Source organism: Silene latifolia, chromosome X, assembly GCF_048544455.1.
Source record: "Silene latifolia isolate original U9 population chromosome X, ASM4854445v1, whole genome shotgun sequence".
Lineage (NCBI taxonomy): Eukaryota > Viridiplantae > Streptophyta > Magnoliopsida > Caryophyllales > Caryophyllaceae > Silene > Silene latifolia.
In genome coordinates, this window is record NC_133537.1 from 1,252,864 (window position 1) to 1,275,166 (window position 22,303).

The 22,303-nt window shown below is 38.0% G+C and overlaps 4 protein-coding genes across 6 annotated transcripts; all 4 read right to left on the minus strand.

Moving 5' to 3' along the window:
* Window positions 1–81: 81 nt before the first annotated feature.
* LOC141622148 (ATP-dependent DNA helicase DDM1-like) lies at window positions 82–10,153 on the minus strand. 2 transcript variants are annotated; one of them, XM_074438205.1, is made up of 16 exons: window positions 10,026–10,153; window positions 9,691–9,784; window positions 8,057–8,335; window positions 7,853–7,939; window positions 6,868–7,214; window positions 6,606–6,795; window positions 6,328–6,503; window positions 5,683–5,752; window positions 5,409–5,598; window positions 4,520–4,624; window positions 2,771–2,865; window positions 2,552–2,671; window positions 1,761–1,880; window positions 1,398–1,496; window positions 1,210–1,311; window positions 82–650 (listed from the first exon to the last, which is right to left on the minus strand). In XM_074438205.1, the coding sequence occupies exons 2-16, from the start codon at window positions 9,757–9,759 to the stop codon at window positions 414–416; spliced, it is 2,286 nt and encodes a 761-aa protein (XP_074294306.1). In that variant the 5' UTR covers window positions 9,760–9,784; window positions 10,026–10,153; the 3' UTR covers window positions 82–413. The 2 variants fall into 2 exon arrangements, with proteins under 2 accessions (XP_074294306.1, XP_074294307.1); XM_074438206.1 differs by lacking the exon at window positions 1,761–1,880.
* A 1,195-nt stretch (window positions 10,154–11,348) lies between these two features.
* LOC141622150 (proline-rich receptor-like protein kinase PERK15) lies at window positions 11,349–15,450 on the minus strand. 2 transcript variants are annotated; one of them, XM_074438208.1, is made up of 8 exons: window positions 14,799–15,450; window positions 13,892–14,374; window positions 13,348–13,431; window positions 13,114–13,184; window positions 12,940–13,016; window positions 12,432–12,579; window positions 12,076–12,237; window positions 11,349–11,897 (listed from the first exon to the last, which is right to left on the minus strand). In XM_074438208.1, exons 1-8 carry the CDS (start codon window positions 15,385–15,387, stop codon window positions 11,622–11,624), a joined length of 1,890 nt encoding a protein of 629 aa, XP_074294309.1. In that variant the 5' UTR covers window positions 15,388–15,450; the 3' UTR covers window positions 11,349–11,621. The 2 variants fall into 2 exon arrangements, with proteins under 2 accessions (XP_074294309.1, XP_074294308.1); XM_074438207.1 differs by having other exon boundaries at window positions 13,892–14,377.
* Window positions 15,451–16,891: 1,441 nt separating this feature from the next.
* Window positions 16,892–18,735, minus strand: LOC141622152 (uncharacterized). Its single transcript, XM_074438210.1, has 3 exons — window positions 18,122–18,735; window positions 17,703–18,038; window positions 16,892–17,426 (listed from the first exon to the last, which is right to left on the minus strand). The coding sequence occupies exons 1-3, from the start codon at window positions 18,404–18,406 to the stop codon at window positions 16,935–16,937; spliced, it is 1,113 nt and encodes a 370-aa protein (XP_074294311.1). The 5' UTR covers window positions 18,407–18,735; the 3' UTR covers window positions 16,892–16,934.
* A 1,576-nt stretch (window positions 18,736–20,311) lies between these two features.
* Window positions 20,312–21,993, minus strand: LOC141622151 (small ribosomal subunit protein mL103 (rPPR7)-like). The gene has a single exon (XM_074438209.1). It carries the CDS (start codon window positions 21,902–21,904, stop codon window positions 20,684–20,686), a length of 1,221 nt encoding a protein of 406 aa, XP_074294310.1. The 5' UTR covers window positions 21,905–21,993; the 3' UTR covers window positions 20,312–20,683.
* Between the last annotated feature and the right edge of the window lie 310 nt (window positions 21,994–22,303).

The window sequence follows — 22,303 nt, forward strand, 5'->3', positions numbered from 1 at the left end:
TTGCTGTGGCTATGGTACTTTGACATTTAATTATGGTTAGGTGTCAAATATCAACACAGCACATTAGAACATTAAAAAATCTCATTAAAAGTAGTTTCTTAGTAGAAAACATTAAAAATAAGGGTACTACTAGTAAGACTAGGAACATGGGATTTTGGGATCTAAATAGTTAAAAAATAAAGAGTTTAGGTAAGCTGCAAAAACTAGCATCCTTTCCCCAAGGCCTGCTGTACTCAAAGCCACATATACAAAATGAAAGGCGCTTCGACATCCTATGTCACACTCACATCCCACCCCTTCTAGTCTTAGATTGACCAAAATAAATACCCAAAAATTGATAATAATCAAACTAGCCCCCTGCAACCAAGAAGTTAACGAGGGGCCGGCTGGCGTCCAGTCGTCCACCACTTTAACTAACTGTTGAGGGTGGACAAGACACCTCCGGTCGCAGTTGGTATCACCACCTCCCAGCCAGGTCCCTTGAGAGGCAACACATATATGTTGGCGGCATCTGACTCTTCTTCTTCCTTTGTTCTGATCACCAGGTCACTTCGGTCCATTACTTTCTCGATATCTTCTTCGCTGATGTCCTGCTGTATCATTTTGTCTTCCTCGTCCTCCTCATCGCGAAGGAGAGCCAGCAGATCCTCCTGTCAATGTCATCCAAATTTCATGTGGTCAGGATACTACTATTCAGTGCTAGTGCCATTGTAAGACAGCCCACCAAAATATAAAGGCAACTAAACAATAAAACAAGATGAGTCCACAATGAACTCAGCTGGGAAAAGGAAGCCCTAATTTTTTTTTGGCAGCCGTACACCTACACCTGGCAAAATTAAGATTGACCGCGGAATGTCCTGACCCAAACAAGGCTTGAACTCACTATGACCGCAAAATTAAGAGCTCACTAGCATGAAGACATGAAATCACAGCGCACAAAATAAGCTGAATCCATAACAACTCGTTCACCGGTTCCCACCACTCAGTCAGTCACACTAATATACACATGCAAGCTCTATAAAATGCAGTTGCTGAAAATTGAACTTGCCAGGACCAGTTATAACACAGAGGTAGCCACATATCTAGGAAAAGCATTTTTAACAAGATACTACTATACTAGGGAAAGCCTTGAAATTTCTAAGACATAGAAAAGCAAGAGTACAGCACCACAGCCCACAGGCCACAATAATAGACAAATTGATTACAGACCTCCATGTCATAGTCCATTATCCTTTCTTGTTTGAACTGCCCTTTCCCAATCACAACATGTTCAAGCTTCAGCTTACTGTATGCCCTTTTAAGGATCCGGCCCTGCGAAGAAGAATTTTGTTGAAGACAAGCACGGAAGGAATTAAAAATCATTACACAGTTACACAGCAATTAGGGCTTGGAAGGACCTCGACAGACTGTGCAGTGGCAAGCCTGTAAACATGAACAGGCTTGGTTTGACCAATCCTATGACAGCGATCCATTGCCTGCAGATCCATTTGAGGATTCTGCAAGGAACATAAATAAAGGTCATGAGCTTAGAACTAATAGAAAAAGACAAGTCCATCAACAATACAGCCTTAGTCTTCCAAAATAGAGGGATGGCTAACATGGCCATCACAAGCAAGAAGGGAAAAGACCAAGGGAAAAGAAAAGAACACGGAAATATAGTAAAAATAAAAGTGATCGCCTATTAAACGTAAAAGCTCCATCGATAGCATATATCATCACTCTGTCCTTTCGGACCAATCAAAAACACGAGAGAAACATACCCAGTCACTGTCATAAAGAATGCAAGTGTCTGCAGAAGTAAGGTTAATTCCTAATCCACCAGCCCTTGTACTGAGGAGAAATATTCTGAAGTTGCTATCGATATCATTAAACTCCTGTATCTGTTGATGCAAATAAACGCCTATTATGGTCAAGTGTATATAGGTATAAAAAATCAAATCAGTACACTCAATGGCACTACAAACAAAAAAGACAACTTTGAAGGTCTAGAAAAAGTTGCAAATCCATACAAAACCGTATTAGAATTTCCACGTCTGCCCATATTTAAGAACCCATCGTAACCAAGCCATCATCCTCATGACCTCATCTACAATGCAGTGAATTTTAAGTGGCCTTAACATTTATTTCGCGTGACAAACTAAGTAATCAACACCTAAACACTGTTGGAGCCCTTACTATTCACTCCGGCTACGTATTGCAAACATGTCATAAAAGTAATACAAACCAAGAAAAGCAAAACCAAGGCATCGCCAAAATAAATTATTTCGGCAAAATTGATCCTTGACGTGCATCTCCAAAAACAAATGTAGCAAAGAAAAATGAATACAGAGAGATTTTAAAAGAGCAACCATCCAATATCCGGCAACTTAATAATATGGTGTTACATAAAACCGAATGAAGGTAGATACAATTTCTAAGAAGCTGGATATACATATATGTTAATTAAAAAAAAAGAACAAAATAAAACACAGGCCACAAAACTATGAGAATAACCTATGCATGAACAAAATGAAAATAACATGAAACAGATTCAAAACCAGTCCAGTTTTACCTGTCTCTTCCGGTCATCAAGTTTCACACTACCATCAATTCTACAAACTGGGAATCCTTTTTCACTGAAGTAGTAGTCCATAATATCAAGAATTTTGGTCCATTGAGAAAATATTAGAACCTGGTAAAATAAGTTAATTAGACAGGAGAAACCTGGAAGTAACCTGAACAAACCTCCTTCCATGCATGTTTATTATATAATCTAGCTTCTAACACATACCTTATGTTTGCGGGCAAAAAGCTTAGTCAGCAACTTATCTAGCAACTGGAACTTGCCACACTGCCCAACTATTTGTTCTACAGGTGGATAGAAATCTGCCAAAAAGAGACAACCAAATTGTGCCAGATGAATAAAATCTCAAGTAACAAATATGATAAATTGTAGAAAGCACCTTACACAAATTTGATTTTGTAAAGAATTGCCTGATAAAAAACTTCATTTAACCCGACTCACACAGTCACACCTTGTTCACTGCCAGACATTCAATGATAGAATAAAGTGAACAAACAATTTAACCCTCCACCATCATCAAATATGACCTATTTAAGCCCTTAAAACTCTTTCATCAACTTAAATCATCTTTCATCACAAAACAGAATAATTTACCTCTCCACCTCCATCAACAACGCCCTATTCCTACATCATCTATGTTTCATCATCATGAATCTCAGTATCATCATCATTGTAACATCATCAAAATCAAATTTAACTATTTGATCAGTGGTACCTTCTGCACACAATCTCTCCAGCTCCCGTTTCCTCCAGTCTCTTGTTTGTGGCTCAATCCCTCCACCCCCCTAACACAACCTCTCCCCTAGTCATCATCTCCCTCACCATCAACATATATCATTGTTAATCATCCCGGTCACATCATTATCCAAAAGAGTAATCATTTAGTTTAGGTGGACGGAATTTTGGAGAATCTCAAGGCAAGCTTAAATAAATTAACAAAAATTAAATAAAAAGCTTCAAGCTCAACTAAGCCCGAGGACTAGTGAGGCACTAACCAAAATACATTGGTTCGCCATCTAAATGTGACGCAACTAGGAAGACCAACTCAACTACAATGCAATTTCCATATTCTTTTTCTTCTTTCGCACCCTTCTCTTCGCCACCTTATCTATAGCTTTTAATCTCTTAAGTTCGGCTTCTGAATGTGACACAACTAGGACGACCGACTCGACTACTATGCAATTTCCATTTTCTTTTTCTTCTTTTGCACCCTTCTCTTTGCCACTGTAGCTTTTACTCTCTTATGTTAGACCTCTTCAAAATCCAACAAGGGTATCGTTGCACAAAAGTTTATTTTGGTTTGTAGAACAGTACGCCTCGTGTCTATGAAGGACCTGCCTTCGCCTTTCGCTATACACCTCACCACCACCACAGGCCCACGTCACCAGTGCATCTCGTGCCTTGTAAAACTAAGGGGGAAATTGATTGATCAGGGCTGATAATTGTTTTAATATGGTGAGATAAGAATTAGGAATCTAAACAAAAGTCACATAAAAATATTAGGGATGGCAAGGGTAAGATCTCGATCCCAAAATCCAGGATCCAATGTCATCCCTACATGAGAGGAAATTAGGACCTTTAGTGTTTAAAGTGTGACAACAGCTGCAGCAACATTACCCCAGTGCCTCAATGGCTCCCGCAAATTGCTTGTAAAGAGGGTTCGGATGTATGCAGTCTTACCCTTGTGTTAGCAACACAAAGAGACTGTTTCCAAATGACCCAAGATGCGTCAAAATTGCATCAAAGGAGTGGTACTTCACAAGAGAAAGAAGCACAGCCACTTTAGTTAGCCATTTTGCTTGATTCCATCATAATTCACAGCCAAAGAGCAATGAGTCTTTGGCCGAATTAAAAAATTTATTAGGTGGATCTTACGCTGAAACTAAATTAGTCAGTTTGTTACAAATTTTCCTAACATTAATGAATCTCTATATTTTGCACATTCTAGAAACTTACATGACCCATCAAAAGCAGACTCCAACAGATCAGGATGATTGCAGTTTTTCCTGAGTTGAATCATTAAGTTGTTTAGCTTTCCTTTCATTCCACGTGGTGCTGTGCCTGCGTGTTTTTAAGTGAGCATTAAGCAGGCTCTAAAGATGGGAATAGCATAATCAGCAAACCAGGGCTGATACTTGACACTCATCAGAAGCATATGAGAAAAAGTGACATTAATATACAACAATAGCACAATACTGACATTCCCCAAGGTAATATAACAGCACATCATGGCAAGTTGGCAGCAATAATGATCAGCAGTTTTGCATAAACATATAATCCATTAGTAAGCAACGATCAAGTAAACAATTCCTAGTCCGTCAAAAAAGTCTTAATATCATGCAGACTTCAGTTCATCCAAAAGATTTAGATGAGACAAACATGAAATTCCATCACCACCTATACCCATTTATATTGCTCTGTATAGTCTCCAGCAGATAAAATGTTTTCAGTATCCAGCTAAAACTAAAAGTCACACCATCCTAAGCCTTCCCTTGCAATTAATTATTGAATGCAACCTGACAGATGATCCTTTATTATAATGTCCCAATGTCCCTAGGTTAGCTTCTATATTGTCTCTACCAAATCTAACACTCATGTGCAATTTATTACTTGTATAGAAACAGTAGCATCTATAAGGCCAACCAGAAATATAAATGACCAAAGTAATTATGTATTAAATTTGCAAGTGTAGACAGAACCCATGTCCAGCAATAGCCACTAAAAACACCACAGCACACATTACAAAGTAAACTTTGGGCCTACACATAATATCGTAACAAATCAAAGAAAGTACAAGGCATAAAAACAATATAGAATAGTGTCAACATCAAATCTAAACCCTTACCAAGACTAACATTCTCCACTAGATGATTTTCCAAAGTGCGGTTAATTAGGTGCTCCTGGAAGTTCCTTTGATGCTCAGTCATGGAAGCATATAAAATAATCTCTTTTTTGCGTGGGAGCGATAACTCAACATCAGACTTCATTCTTCGCAAGAGAAATGGGCGTAATATTGCATGGAGCTTGGCTACTACCTATACATAGTCAGATTAGTTGATAAGGAGGGATACCAGAAATATAGGTGAATAGGTCACAAAAATTATTTATTTTTTGCATACTTGAAGCCTCCTTTTTTCTTCCATTTCCTCTCTTTCAGCTTCATTGGTGCACCTTCCTGACAAATCGAACCTGAATTCAATGCAATGGCATCATATAAGACAGTGAAGCCACCAACCGCGGCATGTCAAAGCACAGAGAAAGCTACAATTTCATACACCAACCAGATCATCGTAACAACATTGATATAAATATGATATGAAGATGGCAATACAATAAATGTTACTTAACTTGTTGCCGGGACAGCTAAGATAGCCAACTTTACTAGAAATTAACACATGTAAAGTGCATGATAGAGAGATACTTCATTAGGTTCCAAACTACGTACATAGACTCATTTCTAGTTGGACGTACTGATCAGGTTATAACGCTATAGTTAAATCCACATCTTGCACTTCACAAAGCCATGACTTACGGAACATGAGTAACACAAACTACCTTATCAGAATATTTGAAGCCCGGGGAATGCGTTGTGATTTTTAAAAACTGCTGATGCCAAGGATGGGTAGTGAAGCAGACAGTCACACACAGCACAATGATGACGAGAAGCAAGGAAATAGAAAATTAAAAAAGTACGAAATAAACATTGACAGAGAGCAAGGATTAAGAAACGATATAAATGAAGGTGAAGGAATGTGGAGACAAACCATGATTCAAATTCTGCATGAGAAGAGAATATGTCGGGCAAAATGAAATTCAACAACGACCAAAGCTCTGCCAAGTTGTTCTGCAATGGTGTCCCAGTCAGTAGAAGTTTGTTCTCAATAGGCAAAAGTTTGAGCTCTCTCAGTAATTTGCAGTTTGCATTTTTCAGGCGATGGCCCTATGAAGACACACATTCACACAAATCATTAGATACAAGCCATATGAAACTGGCAACCAAAAAAGATAGCCAGTCTTGCAAAGTCTTATGTTGAACACATACCTCATCCACAACAAGATATTTCCATTTGTAGTGCCTCAAGCATTTCCTAGCATCACTAAGAGCAATTTCATAAGAAGTAATAACAATCGGGAAATTGGGACCAATGTTTTTTGGCATATGTTTCAGCCGCAACGCATTCCTCTCTTTCTTGTCGCCATGATAAATGATAGCCTTCAGTGATGGGGTAAATCTGAAAAATAAGCAAATTTTGAAACATAACGCCCCAAGGAGAGAAATACACGGAGGATTTGTGAATATTTACCTAGATATCTCATTTACCCAGTTAGACAGTGTAGACAAAGGAGCAATAACCATGTACGGCCCATCCAAACCTTTCCCCTTCAGATGTGCCAAAAACCCAATGGTCTGGATTGTCTTTCCAAGTCCCATTTGGTCAGCAAGAATACCATTCAATCCATTTTGCCAAAGAGAAATCAGCCACTTTACTCCTTTGATCTGGTAAGACTTCAACTTTCCACCAGTCAAGAGGGGTACAAGTTCTGCCTGCTCCTTTGCGATTCTTTCCTCAGCAGTAAGGTCTGCATCTTCACCAGCCGTCCCTTCCTTAGATCTAGTCAGCATAGCTGCCACTGCTCTTTTTGCTTTCATCTATAGAAACACAGAGCCATAATTAGCAACATCACTACTCTACAGTCTACCCTAAGCATCAATCATCACGTTATGTTTAAATTAAAGAGGCCAGGGTGAGTGTTTGGAAGGTGTCAATAATAGTCACATATACTCCCACAACAATCTTTTTAAGGCAGGTACGGAGAAATGTCTACAGTTATCAAATAAGTTTGTAGAAGTCTACAATGTCAACTGTCTTGATAATTTGCAAGTAGATTCACTCACTCAAATATAACACATTTGAGTTTTCTTATGTAGTTCTAACCAGGAACATGCAATTCTGTGAAGATTAATACCCAAGCTTACGCTAACTACAATGGCGTAAACGAGGTCCATTGTTAGTTAAACAGAGATTTGTAGAGAGATAAAATGTGAGAGAGGATGAAAATAGAAGAATGATTGTATTAAGATTGTATGTACAGAGAAGGTATACATACAAGATGCTGATTCTGTTAGATGTAACTAACTACCTTAGGTTGTTAGAGCTAACTATCATTTTCACAGATTCATAAAAGCTTATATCCTATTCCTATACATGTTATGTAATGGTGCTTGCACATGTAAAAATTTAAAGATATGCAATGTACATTAGCCGGATATAGAGAGAGAAGGCTCACATCATCATACTGGGATGCTTTTCTCTTTCGACCTCGTCCTTTCTTTTTCTCCTTACTGGGTTCCTCTCTTTCTTCCTCCGCTCCATTCTACAACAACCGTCAATATAAGGTGGCATCAGCATTGGAATATACAGCAGATTATAACTCCAAAAAGAAAATTAACCACAAAGCATTCATCTAAAAGAAAATAAACTAATAACTTACCGCAGACACTGTTATGTCATCCATATTTTCCAACAAAAATTCTGAGTATAGCTGTGTCTGAGTTAAAAGATCATCTAGCTTTGAGAATTTAATGTCGTCTAAATGGGCAGCATCCTTTGGCAGGTTCTCTAGCTCAGCTTGTTCTTCCTGCACTCTAGCTTCAAGTAACTTTTCTTCTTCTTCCGCCATCTTTTTAGAGATAAGAGTAGAATCTCCATTCTTAGCATCAACAAGCACATCATCCTCTGATTTTACTTCAGCCTCTTCCTTGATAAGATCCTACAAATTAAAACGCAAATTTCTTATCAAATATCAAATGCAATAATGACAGGTGAGCCTATGAGGTACTTTTGACCAAGTGTCAACTGGTAGAAAAAACTTCAATTCAGCAACTCGATTTCTAATTCTCAACGAAGGAATAAGAGCATATGTACACAGCTTCACATTAAAATATTACTGCTCTATAGTCTAAACTCCAACGTTAATTAGGAAGTAAAACTTTTCATTGTACCAATCCACAAAGAAACCAAGAACCTTTTCAATAATCAGTTTTTGATTAGCAAAGCTATAGATTTTTAGTTTGTTTTCACTTTAATTGATCGGTGTAGCAAAAACATGTATGAAGTATATAAAGCAAGAAGAATCTTTTTACATTGAACCAGTAAAGGTTACTTAACCAATTTTTGAAACAACACAATGCAATCTCGATTACATGTAAAAAAAACTTATATGCCGTACAAAATGTGACCGCATGGAAGTTTCTGTTACTAGTAATAAACTAAAAAACATGATTCGTACTTTGAAACTCATACAACACCACACATACACAAAGCTCTTCAGAACAACAAAAACTCGCTAAAACCGTACAAGGCAAAGAATCATACATTGAGACCATAAGTTCATAATTGTCCACACCACCACATAAGTTGTAAGAACTTCCAAGTATATAAGTACAAAAAAAAAAATGAACATCAATTTAGACACTTCTCTATATTTTTTGGGGTGCTGACCAATGGTAGCACTACCAACGAGGGCGACGATGACAATTAGGGAAATCTCCTAAAGGTAATACTAAATGCCAGTTAATGGAAAGACCGCTCTCAAGTTTGGCTTTTGTGATCACGTAAGTTAGAAATCAAACTTCTTACCACTTATTTACAAACCAACAGCTTACCAATCAAGTCAACCAACTTTAAATAAAAAGTACTCGTACATTTAAAAAACAAAGAACTATACCACATTTTGTACACTTAACAAGAAAATAGGACGTCTTAACTCAAGACCTTTCACTCTTTATTTCCATCTCTATTTTAATCCACAAATACTACTATACATCCAGTTGTATAATAAGTATTGTACAACCACTATACATTTATCCGAGCTTATGTGTAATTTTTCTGAGTTTTCTAATAGTTTATTTTTTTTATGTTAAGAGTGCGTGAGTTCAAAAACTTCTAACATTGCTCAGATTCTTTAAACAAAACTAGAAAACTTTAGTACAAAGCTCGGATTCTACACCCTACAACTGGTGATATAGTCTATTAATTGATTTTAATCGGGTGTGAGAGCCGTCTCAAGGTAAGACGGTCTTAAAACAATAATTAGTGAAGAAAAATACTCAGTATAATATATACCTCGTCAGCCAAGACGGAAATGGGGGAATCAATTGAAAGATCTGCCTTGACTCCGTTGTTTTCCGCCATTTTCAAACCCTAATTTCTTCGGTACCTAATATCTCAAACAAAATTAGTCAAACATATACCAGAAAATAAAAACAATAACAACACCGGATAAAATGTCTCCAAAATTCACCATATAATGTAAACTGAAAAAAAAAAAAATCCGAAACATAAACAAAAGTTTCGGATTTTTAATTTGAGGCGAGCGTCCCTGTTAGCCTCCCGTTACGACAATGTGTACAATTATTTACATAAACAAAATTTAAGAGGATAAGAAAATAAAGAATAACCTTGAAAATGGAGAGAAAAATAAGAGGGAGAGAGTGTGTTGAAGAAAAAATGGAGGAAGTGTGAGTAGCAAAAGTTCATTAAAAGGCACAATTAATGGATACTCCGTGTATAATAAATTGATTATTTTAATGTAATTGTGGACATGTACTGATGGGCGTGGGCGGGAAAATGAAGTGGGTTTTTTGGACAATTTTACCCTTTTCATAGGGTTTTTTTTGAAACTTTTGGGGGGAATTGATGGAAAAAAGAGGGATATTCTCTAGGATTGGCTTTTTTGAGTTTCTTTTTGAATTTGTGTTGTGGAGTTCGATGAGAATGGATGGGTTTTTGCTTTATTTACTGGTTTTGTCGTGTTTTTTGGGTACCGAGTATGAATTGATTAATTACGGGATTTACGGATAGGAGTACATAGTTATTTGGATGGGCTGGTCCGACCAAGCCCAGACGACCTCCTCTGTTGGGATGGTTTAGGGTCCAAGGCTTGTAGGTACGGCTGTTTAAAAACTGGGTGACTTGGTAAATCGGACTGGTCCGTTTCTTTCCGGACCGGTCTACGAAGCCATATATTATGGTTATCCGTTCTACTTTTTGGTTGAAGCAAACCCTTCTTGGTGTAAAAAAGCGGTTGTCGGAGCGGACCGGACTGGTTGTCATCTAGTCCGGTCTAGGAATTCGTATTTTTAGAATTTCCGGTCTTCGGGTTTACCGATGTGAAACTGATTCTGGACTGGTGACCCTAGTTGCATGTTGAGTGTTGACCCAAGTTCAATTAAATTATGCGTCGGATTTAGGGTCAGGCTTAATACAGCCTGCCTCGGCCCACCTCATCGACCGGCTCTTCAGGTGGGCTAGGCCCAAACCATGTAAGGTTTAATTACGGTGTAGTTTTACCCAAATATGATACGGAGTAACATTCAAGTTCCTAATGGAAATGAATTTCCACGTTAGCAGCCAATTAATTTGAAAATTCCCATGAATTAGATAAGTGAATTTACTCCTCGTGATTTTGTTTTTCATGTGATCTTAGAATTTCCGAATCAAATAAACAGCTTCAGTGTATATCGTTAGAAATATATAACAAATTATTTCATTCATCTCAAACATTTATTTACCTTTTATGCCTACAAACCATTAAAATTTGCAACTGAAACATCCTCAAAGTAAAAATAATAAATAAATGAATAAGACACTCTCCTAAATAAAAACCTAAAAATAACAACGGAAAAAAAAAAAGAGCGAATGTACCAAATTAACAATAACATAATTACTCTTATAATACTATATACAAAAGTTAATATCCATTAAAGTAAAGGGGAAACTTTCTTATAAACTTATGTCATCATTTTTCCAACTCGAATTCTCAATAGTTGCCTTTTTTTTCTTTTCTTTTTTTTGCGTGTTTTCAACACTTGGTAAGAATAAATAAAATTACAATCGATGAGCACGTTAACATTTTTTTTTCCTTTCAACCCATTGCAACTAAAGTTGCCAACACAAAAAATTAAACCAATTTCAATCAATTAGACAACTACCTTTCATCAATTAAACAGCCCAATAAAAATGATTAGTAAGCCTAATTTAATTTAAATGTATTATTAAAATGGTCGGTGTAACTTGTCATTCATTTCCCTTGAATTATCAGAGCTAGAAGATTGGTTTAATCCATAGTCGTTACTGTCTCCTCCATGTTCTTTACTTGCAAAATCTTGAGTTTCGAAAGCCATTTGCCTAAACTTCTTCAGGTCCGCATTGTATTGACGAGTATCGTAGTCCGAGCCTCCTTCTGATGAGCTAAACGCCGTGCTTTGGCCTCCTCTTGTGCCTTCGTTTAGGTCGTCTAATGACACGTCTCCTTCTAGAGCCCGAACAATCTAAAAAAAATATTTATTATTATTATTATGAATATCACTCGGTTATTACATGTAACATGATAAATGCGATGTTAATAACATTAAATTTAAATATTTCGGTCATAAACTTAATATACTCGTATAAACCGGCCTGTAAAGAAACAGTAGTTAAATGGTAGCAACTAGCAAGTATACAAACCTGACTCATTTTTGGGCGTTTCTTAGCTGAATGCCGGATAGAGGCAGCGGCACAGGCCACCATTCTTTGCATTTCTGGAGGATTATAAATCCGTTCCAAGCGTGGGTCCGCTAACTCGTCATAATTTCCGGTCTCCAATGCTTTTGCTAGGAGTGGCCTTGACTGACATAGTTAACATTAACACTTGTGTATAAGTAGGTAACAATTTCATATCAATTTTATGTTAGAAAAATTAAAAATAATTCTGTGAATTTTCACGGGTGTTACACTACCTAGCTAGTTAGGTATAAAATTCTTCTCTTAAGAAACATTTCTTAAAACCCGAACGAGATTTATGGACAGTTAAAGATATGTACCCAATCGACCAAGCTATCTTCCATGTACTTCATGTTAGGGTCTACGGGTCGACGTCCCGTTATGAGTTCTAGGAGCATGACACCGTAGGAGAAAACATCGGACTTTTCTGTTAGCTTGCCACTTGAAGCATACTCCGGGGCCAGATACCTACATTATCAAGTAATTCATTAGAATTGAAAACATAGTCCATCATATATATTTAATCTAAGGATTTATGATAGCCAGTTCACCATTTAACCTGGTTTTGAATTTAAATTAGTAAGAAACCGTTTCTCCAAAATTTTAGTGTTGTATATAATAACAATACTCTTATATATAGAAATGGTCATTATGAACAATATCCTTAGTAATCATTTAAGTTTTTTCTTTTTTTGGCAGTTGTACAAGAAAAAAAAAACAATTTATGTTATCAATTTCTTTTTCTTGTAGTATTGCATAGGTGCTACTCCATGTTTTCAGACAATTACATTTAAGAATGTCAATTCAAGCCGAAATATGATCAATTACCCGAATGTTCCCATGACACGAGTTGAGACGTGAGTATTTGTATCAGTTGTAAGCTTAGCTAGTCCAAAATCAGCAACCTGAGACATTGAAAAGAGTTGTCTATTAGAGAGTAGTTCCAAGAGACTTGAGAACTTCAAATTAGACATCATTTCTTGTAGTACATTGAAAACGTACCATAGCCTCGAAATTTTCATCGAGTAAAATGTTAGAAGCCTTAATGTCTCGGTGGATGATTCTTGGGTGACCTAGTAAACATTTCATAGAAATTATAGCAGAATTCTTATTATTTAGAGGCGTATAATAACTTTTTTAAAAAAAGAACTTAATTAAAATGATTTATGTAGGGGAAGTAGGCCGGCTTGTATTGTGTATGTTGGAAGATGGTACAGGAAATGAAAAAGAACATACAATCTTCGTGAAGGTAACTAAGCCCTTTAGCCGAACCAAGTGCAATGCGAAGCCTAGTTGGGAAATCCAAGGGCGGATCCTTTTCTGCGATAAAGATTCAAGAAAACTGTGATATTAAGTTAAGATGATTAATCCTTCTAATTAAGACCCATTAACCTTAAGTCCTACCAACATCCGTCTCAATCAGTTATTTACCTTGATTACAATACTCCTCGTAAAGAATAAAAAAAAGTAAACAAATGATTGAACAGAATAAGTAGTATTAAGAATAACGTAGTGTCACATGACAAACCCAAACCAACTTAAATGACATGTTTATTGTTCGCGAATTCTCAATTGAGACGGTTGACCGTTGATCAATACGATGTTGGTAGCCCTAAACTTCGAAATTTCATTAACTCATGAACAAACAGATCGAGTTCACCTTCATTGTGTCATTACCTTCACATACAATCATGAAAGCCACCATACATTACCTATTTATCGTAACTTACTGTAAGACGGTTTTACCTATAAGCCAGTACCAAGAAGAAAGAAAACTCACTATGCAAATGGAACTCCAAAGTATCATTAGGCACAAACTCATAAACCAACATCCTTTGACCACCAGCAATGCAATACCCAACCAAAGACACAAGATGTCGATGATGTACACGACTAATAATCTCGACTTCAGATTGAAACTCCCTCTCCCCTTGTCCACTTCCCGATTTAAGGCTTTTCACCGCTATCTCCTTACCATTTGGCAAGGTACCCTTATGAACATACCCAAATCCACCTTGTCCCAGCATTCTCGACTTGTCGAAATTATTTGTTGCTGCTGCTAACTCTTCGTAACTGAAGCTGCTCTTGTTGTATCCTAGTGTTAGGCTTGGTGATGGCGCTAATGATGTGTTTATGTTTCCGCCTCCCGTGTTTAGCCCGCCACTTTCGGCAACACCCCCGCTGCTGTGTTGTCCCCAACCACCGGAAGGCGGGGGTATTTTTACTACGTGGTCTTGGGCCGATGATTGCCAATATTGGTTGCCTCCTTACATGTTCATGGTTATTACAACAATATATCAATACAATTGTACTAGTGCAGCGGTCCTACTAATAACTGTTGTAATTTACAACGGAGGGATGATATACACCATCACACATGACATCTTCAACAACAACAACAACAACAACAACAGAGCCTCAATTCCAAAATAATTTGGGGTCGGCTGACATGAATCATCCTTTAGAATCGTTTATGGCTGAACGCACACCTCAAAAATGCGGAAAAAAAAAGTGAAACGTAATACAAAAGTCAGGTAAACTTGTAGGTTTTAAAATCAAAGTCCGAATTTCTTTTATAATTTTACTCATTAATCACATGACATATAGAGTATAATTTTACTCATTAATGAATGACTGCGACGGAGGAGTATTATTTTCGAGAGAACACATATTGTTCGAGAAATTACCTTGAGGATGAGGCTTAGGAGGACCCTCCCAACCATAAGGAGGGCCATGACTAGGTGGCTTCTTTTTCTTCCTCCCACACAACACACAACAAATAACCAACAATAATAATATCCCCCCTAGCGCCACCACTCCGACTATTAACGCAGTGTTATTACTAGTGCCATGACTATTATTCGAGGTAGATTCTGGTGTCGAAACCTCGTTTCCATTCGTCGAAGATGTCTGAGACGAACGCGGGGGCGCCAATCGCGGTACTTCACGCGGTCCAGCCCCGGGAGGTGTCGGTCCCACCACTTGTGCTGCCGGCACTGGTGGCGACTGTCCCACATTTCCACCGCCTCCACCATCACCACCACCGCCACCGTCAGGTGGCGGCGGAGACGGCTGAGCTTCCACCGTCGGCGGCTGTTGCTCTGGCACGACATCGGCTTCCGGCGGTGGTGGTGACGACAGTAGTGGTGAAGATGACGAATCGGACGGCGGCGGTGACAAGGTAGTTGAATCGGACGGTGGTGGCGGTGTTTCGCTTGAATCTGATGGTGGTGAATCTGGTGATTGTTCCGGAGCGCTAGATGAACCGTCCGACATTGTTACAAGTTACAACCTCCCGGTTTTTTTATTTACTATTTTTGGCAATTTAAGCCGTCTTCCCCATGAAATGCTTTTGGATTTCCCCTTCGGCTTCCTCTTTAATTGTTCGCCTTTCTAGCTTAGCGACCCTGTACAATCCAACCACATTGTAATATCTACGTCACAAACACAAGAACAATCAACATTAACCATCTTATATGGTCAATTCTTAACTAATACCGCCTCAGAATAACACTGATTTCACGATAAACTTATTATTATAAGACCGTAACAAAACAATAAAAATAAATCGTTAAATCAACAAACTCATAGTCCGTTTTTAAACATGCCACATGAAAATATAACATCAATTTTATATGTAATAGATAGATAATTAATAGAGAGAAGAGTATAAACCTGAAAGAAGAAAGTTTGAAAGGAATTTCAAATGAAAGAGGAGCAAAAATTGCATTAGAAAATTGATGCAATCATAGAAAGGAGGTCTATTCCTACAAATTAGGATCAATGCTTTCTAATTGTTCATTCATTTCTAACTTCTTTTTTCCTTAATTTTTCTCATTAATTCCCATCTTCTTTTCATTGATCCATCTTAATTTTAGGAAAATTTGTTGTTAAACAATCCTATTTTTGGTTTAGTTTGATCATTTTTAGCTAATTAATTAGTTTTGTTAGTTATACAACATTATTTATAGAAAACTTTTGAACACATTTTGAGATTCAATTAAGAATTAAGATCATACAAAGTTTAATTAAGTTCTTTTGTTACTCACAAGGCCAATACAAAATAGGGGGGATGGGGTGTTTCAAATACGTCACCTATTATCAGAATATCTCAGTCTTAACCACTAAGCTAAGACCTCTTTGGTATCGAACATATTTCTAGAAGCCTTTCTACGAATCTCTCTTTAGTGTAACCATGTAATGAAATTAAGCAAATTTCGAAAGAAAATTCTACTAAATAGTTATTGTGATTCTGCATTAAATCGGTTTCTGTCCGAAACAATAATCAGTATTGTTGTTTTGTTATAATGCTCCCTTAGCTGATATAACTACTGCAGTAATACATTATTTGCCCATTTGCGCAACGTAACTGGCCTTCTTAGTTCTTAGACCATGCTAATGCTGGTAAGCAGTTGTCTTTTATTCCAGAATCGAAAGATCAGTGAGAATTTTTGTATCAGCGTGATGGTAAACCAAGTCGTAAATACTCTGCTTCGCTTATTAGTTTTCGCACCTGCCCATTTGGCTCACTTTTATATTGTTTGAGCATTATCTTAGAAAATGGTTCATATATCAGCTTATATGATTTGAATGCGTAGTTTAATCATTAAAAGCGGATGTGAATTAAGACAGAACAGATTAGAATCGATTTAATCATTAAAAGCGGATGTGAATTAAGACAAAACAGATTAGAATCGATTTCTGTCGCTAAAACTGACATTACACATACATGATCTCTTCTACTGAAACCTTGATTAACACAATCTCTAGCTACTAAAGTCTAAAAACAAAAATAGGAAAGAAGAATGGCTTGAAATGAGATCTTAACTCTCCAAATCCCCTTTCGGAGGCATAAAAAACTCAGAATCTAAACCCCAAATATTAAAACCGACTTCATCAATCATCCAAGTTTCCTTAATCTCTCTTTGGTGATTAGCAGACTGTTCTCCATACCGAAACACCCTAACAGAAGTTTTACCAGAGTGGGCTATATTAATCCCATCGACGTACCTATAATCTTCTATCACTGACTCCGCACTTGTCTCCCAAAACACTCCACCTCCGTCATCATTATCAACATCGTTCTTCATTCTAAGCATCCTCGAGTCCTCAAATTGCAGCATGAGTCCTGATCTTTGACTGAAGTAACCCCATAGTGTGTGGTGGATTATCTCGTACTTCGGCCCACTTTGTGAATCTAGTGTGGCTTGGCTTGTTTCCAGCTTAAGGATGAAGCAATCCTCATTGTTTATCACCTTCTCTCCTATGCATACTGCATCTATGAATAAGTTTGCTGTTGCTTTCGGATCCAATCCCTGGTCAATGTTCGACATAATTATGTTCATATGAGTTTTACATATCGTTTTTTAGGCCTAGTAAAAACTGATCTGACTCGAATTGTACCAACCTATTAGAATCAACAAGAAATGACCTGATAATGACTCGAATTGTAACCATTCACACGAAAATGACCCATTTTAGAGCATGGCTTAGCTTTATTTCGATAGGTTACTTACTTTACACGTATTTTAAATTCTTGTCAGATTTCTTGAGAAGTGTAAACAATCTATCGAAACAGACTGAATAAGTACCTGTAGAAAGCGTCTCAAGGGTCTAGGGGGCCCAGCAGTGATGGAAAGCTGATTGGACGACTGGCGCCATGATAGCTTTCCATTGCTGCCAGATAAGACCTTGCAACCGGACACCACGAACTCCAAGCACCACAAGTCAGGGTTCTTTTGCCACAAAACAAAGCCGCCAGATTCATCTGTTGCATTACCTTTAACAGCTTGATCACCAAGATGAAACGGTGTCGCACCAATCTTAGCTTGCCCTATTACACACATGCTCTGTATTGAGCTTATTGCTGCCGGTCCTCCTGTCGCTGCTATATACTGTTGTACTATGTACTTCGCTGTTGACGCTTGCTGCATTCCGATTCCCCACATTTTTATCAAGCAAATGTCAACAAACTTAGCTTATAAGGTAAAGAGCGGAAAAAGTAGCTTACAATGGTGCTATCCTTAACGGGTTGACTGATTTTGTCGATATGGACCTGGAGAGGAATGAGGGGAGACCCGATATGATAAAGAAGAAACCGAAGCTCATTGATCCTCCCCAAGATGACTGGTGACGACCATTTATCCGACGTCTGGGCCTTCATCCAAGATTGCATGTTCTGGCAACGTAACGCGATATTGTTGCCCATGCTATTGAACATCTCTTCTGGAATTGGTACCTCTAGGATCGTCTCAAGGGAATATTCTCTGTCCAAATTCGGACATAGTTTCCTCATTTCGAGAAATCAAATTTTGTAAGGAAAAAACTAGTGGAAAAAATGATGGATTCGTTAGAAGTAGTATTTTTTTTTCCCGAACACGGTAGGAGTGGTCTTATGGTATAAACGACTAACAATTTGTAAGGCATGAATTAAAAGAGTTACATAAGTTATTGGTTTAACTAAACAAGGGATATCGAAAGTAACTGTGACTATTGAAAATGGATAAATTTGGGGAGGGAAAAAAAGTGAAATGTGAAGTATGAGATGAGAAACTCAACATGTGAAAGGTAGCCCTTGAATGTAGATATTCCATGTGTAAGAATTCAACTAGGAATTTGGGTGAACGAAATTCACGCTCATTTGTGAAAAAAAAATGGAAAAAAAAAGATCAAGTTCCAAATTGTTGTCCTTTGGTTTTGACACAAAGACGAGAAAAGATTGATGTCCTTTTGTTTTGGCACAAAGACCGAGAAAAGAGAATAAGGCCAATTAGAAGATCAAGTTCCAAATTGCTAAAATTCTTTTCCATATAATTGTACCTCATAAATATAATCAAATGCGTTTCCGGTGCTAAAATGTAGGTTTTTTTGTCCTCAATACGCAAACTTTCGTTAAGCCGTTTTCTAAGGCCGTACTAAAGACTCCTTGAATTAGATGAGATGTACTTCGTATTAGACACTCGTATAAAAGTTGTTACGACTTCCAAATAGCTTGAGTTACAAAAAGGATAGGGTTCACGGCACAGTATGGGTTACCCCCATATCGTCTCAAGTTAAACATGGAAATATTTCCTTTGTGTAAACAATATAGAGAAGTCGTTTCCAAATCATCTATAACGAAAACTAAAGCGAAAATGGTCTGGATTTAGTGGAGCTGAGCTGAACTAAATGAAGCGGAGCTGAATTGAGTTGAGCTTAACTGAATAGAGCTGAAAATAAGGCAGAAAGAACATGACCTATATCTAGGTAAACCATTTTGCTCTATTCTATGACAAAAAAATTCTGCATTTCTGAGGCTGAATTGAAAACAGAAGCAAACAAATTTTCAGTGTTAAAATATTCTTATCTGAGAGTCTCAAATTTCACACAAATTTAGGGGCTCAAATTTAGGGGCACGGAGACGACGGAGTTGCAGTAAAACACTCAAGCATAAGCTGAAGCCCCAAAACTAAACACTCCAAAATGCAGATAAAATGAAATATGTTTGGAGTAGTTCGAACTTCATCTCTGCTCTAACTCACTCAGGATGGCTTGGCCGTCGTGGAACTTTTTAACCTATAACAAAACAATAGAGCATCATGTCATGAGATAGTGCAACTTTAGACTTCGCCAGGGGCTAGAACTACGGACACAGTCGCACCAGCTGTGGAGATCAATATAGATCATTCCTAGACCTACCTTTGTCAAAGAGGAAAGCATCAACTGACCTATAAAACTACCTGAAATTTAGCATTGTCGTACTACATAGATGGTAAGAAGATCAGGCACAAGTAAAAAGATAGGACAAATAATATACTGAACTCGACTAGCAGTCTAATCTCACCTCTCTCCAGTTATGGGTCTCGCACTCTCACCAGTGATCAATACAACATGGGTCAAGCCAATTCTAACACTTGCGATGTATATCCATGTCCGACAACGATGCCTGAGTCCAGGTAACATAGCTCCTAGTTCCACATCAGGGCTCAATACAGCAGTTATTGAATAGCAGGCTGGTAGCAGCCAAATTCGATTTTAGCTTGAAGGAAACAAAATAAAATCCTAATCTAAACAACTGAAGATTGCTCAAGGGGAGTTACAACTTACAACACAACAGAATGTTCAATTTATAGAACTAGTTTCATCACAGAAGAAATTTCAGCAAGACATATGAAAGCAAATAGAGATTAAATAACATAACATGCCGGAACACGAATTGTTAAACAGATAACTCAGAACTGAACATCAAAATTCAAATGCAGCAAAATCTCGAAGAAAGTTATTACATTGTCTAATAAATTGATGGCAGGGACATTTATCACTTATTTTTCTTCTGGACTTCAGAAAAATATTAGCTCGAAATCATGAAACTTAACAATGCAAACAAAAGAATCCGATCCAACATTTCAATTGTGTTAATGAAAGGAATAACCAGTACAAACTTGAGCTGCAGATAACTCAAAGCAGCAGCTGTTCTCTAACAAACGGGGTATCATACGCCACAAATCGTTATGAGGAATCCACATTCGCATTCGCATCCACTCCAGTGATTCCTAGTCCTCAGCTTCTAATGAGGAGCCCTATCATGCACCTCTTACACTGCAGGAGCATCGGCATTGGCCGAACCCTCCTCATTAAGCAAACCAAGTTCAACCTCAACCTTATTCCAAGCATTCGTAAAATTAGGTGGAAACCTCTTCTTCACAGTGCGAATCAAACCCTTTGCATCCTTCTTCATCTTCTTCTTCACCAAACCTTCCACCAAAAGCTTCAGAGTCCCAAAATCCGGAATCTTATTATGAAACACACTCCTCTTAAACACATCATACCCTTTCCCATAGTCCTCTTTCTTACACAAATACGATATCAATGTCCTAAACGTAGCCGCTTTCAGCCTAAACCCACCTTTCCCTAAGTCCTCATAAACCTTCATAGCCTCATCTAACCTATCATTCCTACAATAACAAGCCAACAAGTAATTATAACTAATCGTATCCGGCTTCAACCCGGCCCCTTCCATTTCCATAATCAACCCCATCACCTCCTCAGGCTCACCAGCATGAGCATGACCAATCTTAACATTCCACGCCGCGACATCAGGGACACACCCTTGCTCCACCATTTCACCCCAAACCCTTTCGGCTTCATCCACTTTCCCAAACCTATACAACGAATCCAACACAGTCGTAAACGTCACCGCGGTAACCTCAACACCTTTCCCCTCCATCTCCTCAATAATTTTCAACCCCATTTCAGGTTCCCCCTTCTCACAATACGCCTTAACCAAAATCCCATAAGAAAATTTATCCGGATCAAAGCCATATCTCTCAGGCATTTCATCAAACACTTGGCGGACACGGTCGAAAACCCGAGAATTATTCCCCGCAGCAAGCAAAGCATTAAAAGAAAGACAAGATCGAGGAGTACCTAGTTCCTCCATTTGATCATACAACTTAATGGCATGATCAAACATACCAGCTTTACCATAACAACGAATCAGGGTACAGAAATAGGGTTCCTGGGTGATTTTGGGGTCATTTTTGAGGGATACAATTAGGGTTTCAATATCATCAAAACGACGCGCTTTGGCGAGACGTTGAACGGTGAGTTCTTGAGCGTAGCGAGATGAGAGTGGAGAAGTGGAGTTGTTGGAAACAGAGGAGTAGATTTTTAAGGCTTTATCTGGATCGTGTTCTTTTTGGAGCTTATGTTTTGCTTTGTTAATTGTTATTGTTGATGATGGTGCGGCGGTTGTTGCGGTGGTGGAGAGGTGGCGGAGAAGGCGGCGAGAAATCTGTGCTGAGAGGATTTTCATGGTGGTGTGTGATGAAAGAGGGTTTTTAGGGTTTAAGGTGTAAAAATGGGGAATGAGGAATGTAGAGGCTTGGAGATTACAGATAGTGGTGTTGGAGTTGCACAAAATCTCATTGAAGACGGCGATATCAAAATATCCATGAGAGGTCTTCAGCTTGTGACGGAATTAGCCCGTCACAAGCAAGACGCTTTGAACGAGTTGAGCCCGCTTGATGAAAAATGGGGATCGGTTTTTGAGACGTCTTGAGCTCAACAAGGCTTAGTTCAAAAGCTTGCTATTTTATACGAGTATATAATTTCACAAAAACATGTTCATTAACCTTCAACTTTATGCTCATCGACCATCGAGATTAAATTGGAAGGGATATCATTCTGGAAAATGATACAGCTCACTTGTTGG

Coding starts and splice junctions, on each gene's coding strand:
- LOC141622148 (XM_074438205.1), bottom strand. CDS start 9,759: ATGGCGGAAAACAACGGAGTCAAGGCAGATCTTTCAATTGATTCCCCC. Junction 4,625..5,408: donor AGTGGAGAATGTTAGTCTTG/GTAAGGGTTTAG, acceptor AAAAACACGCAG/GCACAGCACCACGTGGAATG. Junction 2,672..2,770: donor TTTTTGCCCGCAAACATAAG/GTATGTGTTAGA, acceptor TTATTTTACCAG/GTTCTAATATTTTCTCAATG.
- LOC141622152 (XM_074438210.1), bottom strand. CDS start 18,406: ATGAGGAAACTATGTCCGAATTTGGACAGAGAATATTCCCTTGAGACG. Junction 18,039..18,121: donor CCGTTAAGGATAGCACCATT/GTAAGCTACTTT, acceptor ATCGGAATGCAG/CAAGCGTCAACAGCGAAGTA. Junction 17,427..17,702: donor CCTTGAGACGCTTTCTACAG/GTACTTATTCAG, acceptor AACATTGACCAG/GGATTGGATCCGAAAGCAAC.
- LOC141622150 (XM_074438207.1), bottom strand. CDS start 15,387: ATGTCGGACGGTTCATCTAGCGCTCCGGAACAATCACCAGATTCACCA. Junction 14,378..14,798: donor TCCTAAGCCTCATCCTCAAG/GTAATTTCTCGA, acceptor TGAACATGTAAG/GAGGCAACCAATATTGGCAA. Junction 12,238..12,431: donor AAGATAGCTTGGTCGATTGG/GTACATATCTTT, acceptor TAACTATGTCAG/TCAAGGCCACTCCTAGCAAA.
- LOC141622151 (XM_074438209.1), bottom strand. CDS start 21,904: ATGAAAATCCTCTCAGCACAGATTTCTCGCCGCCTTCTCCGCCACCTC.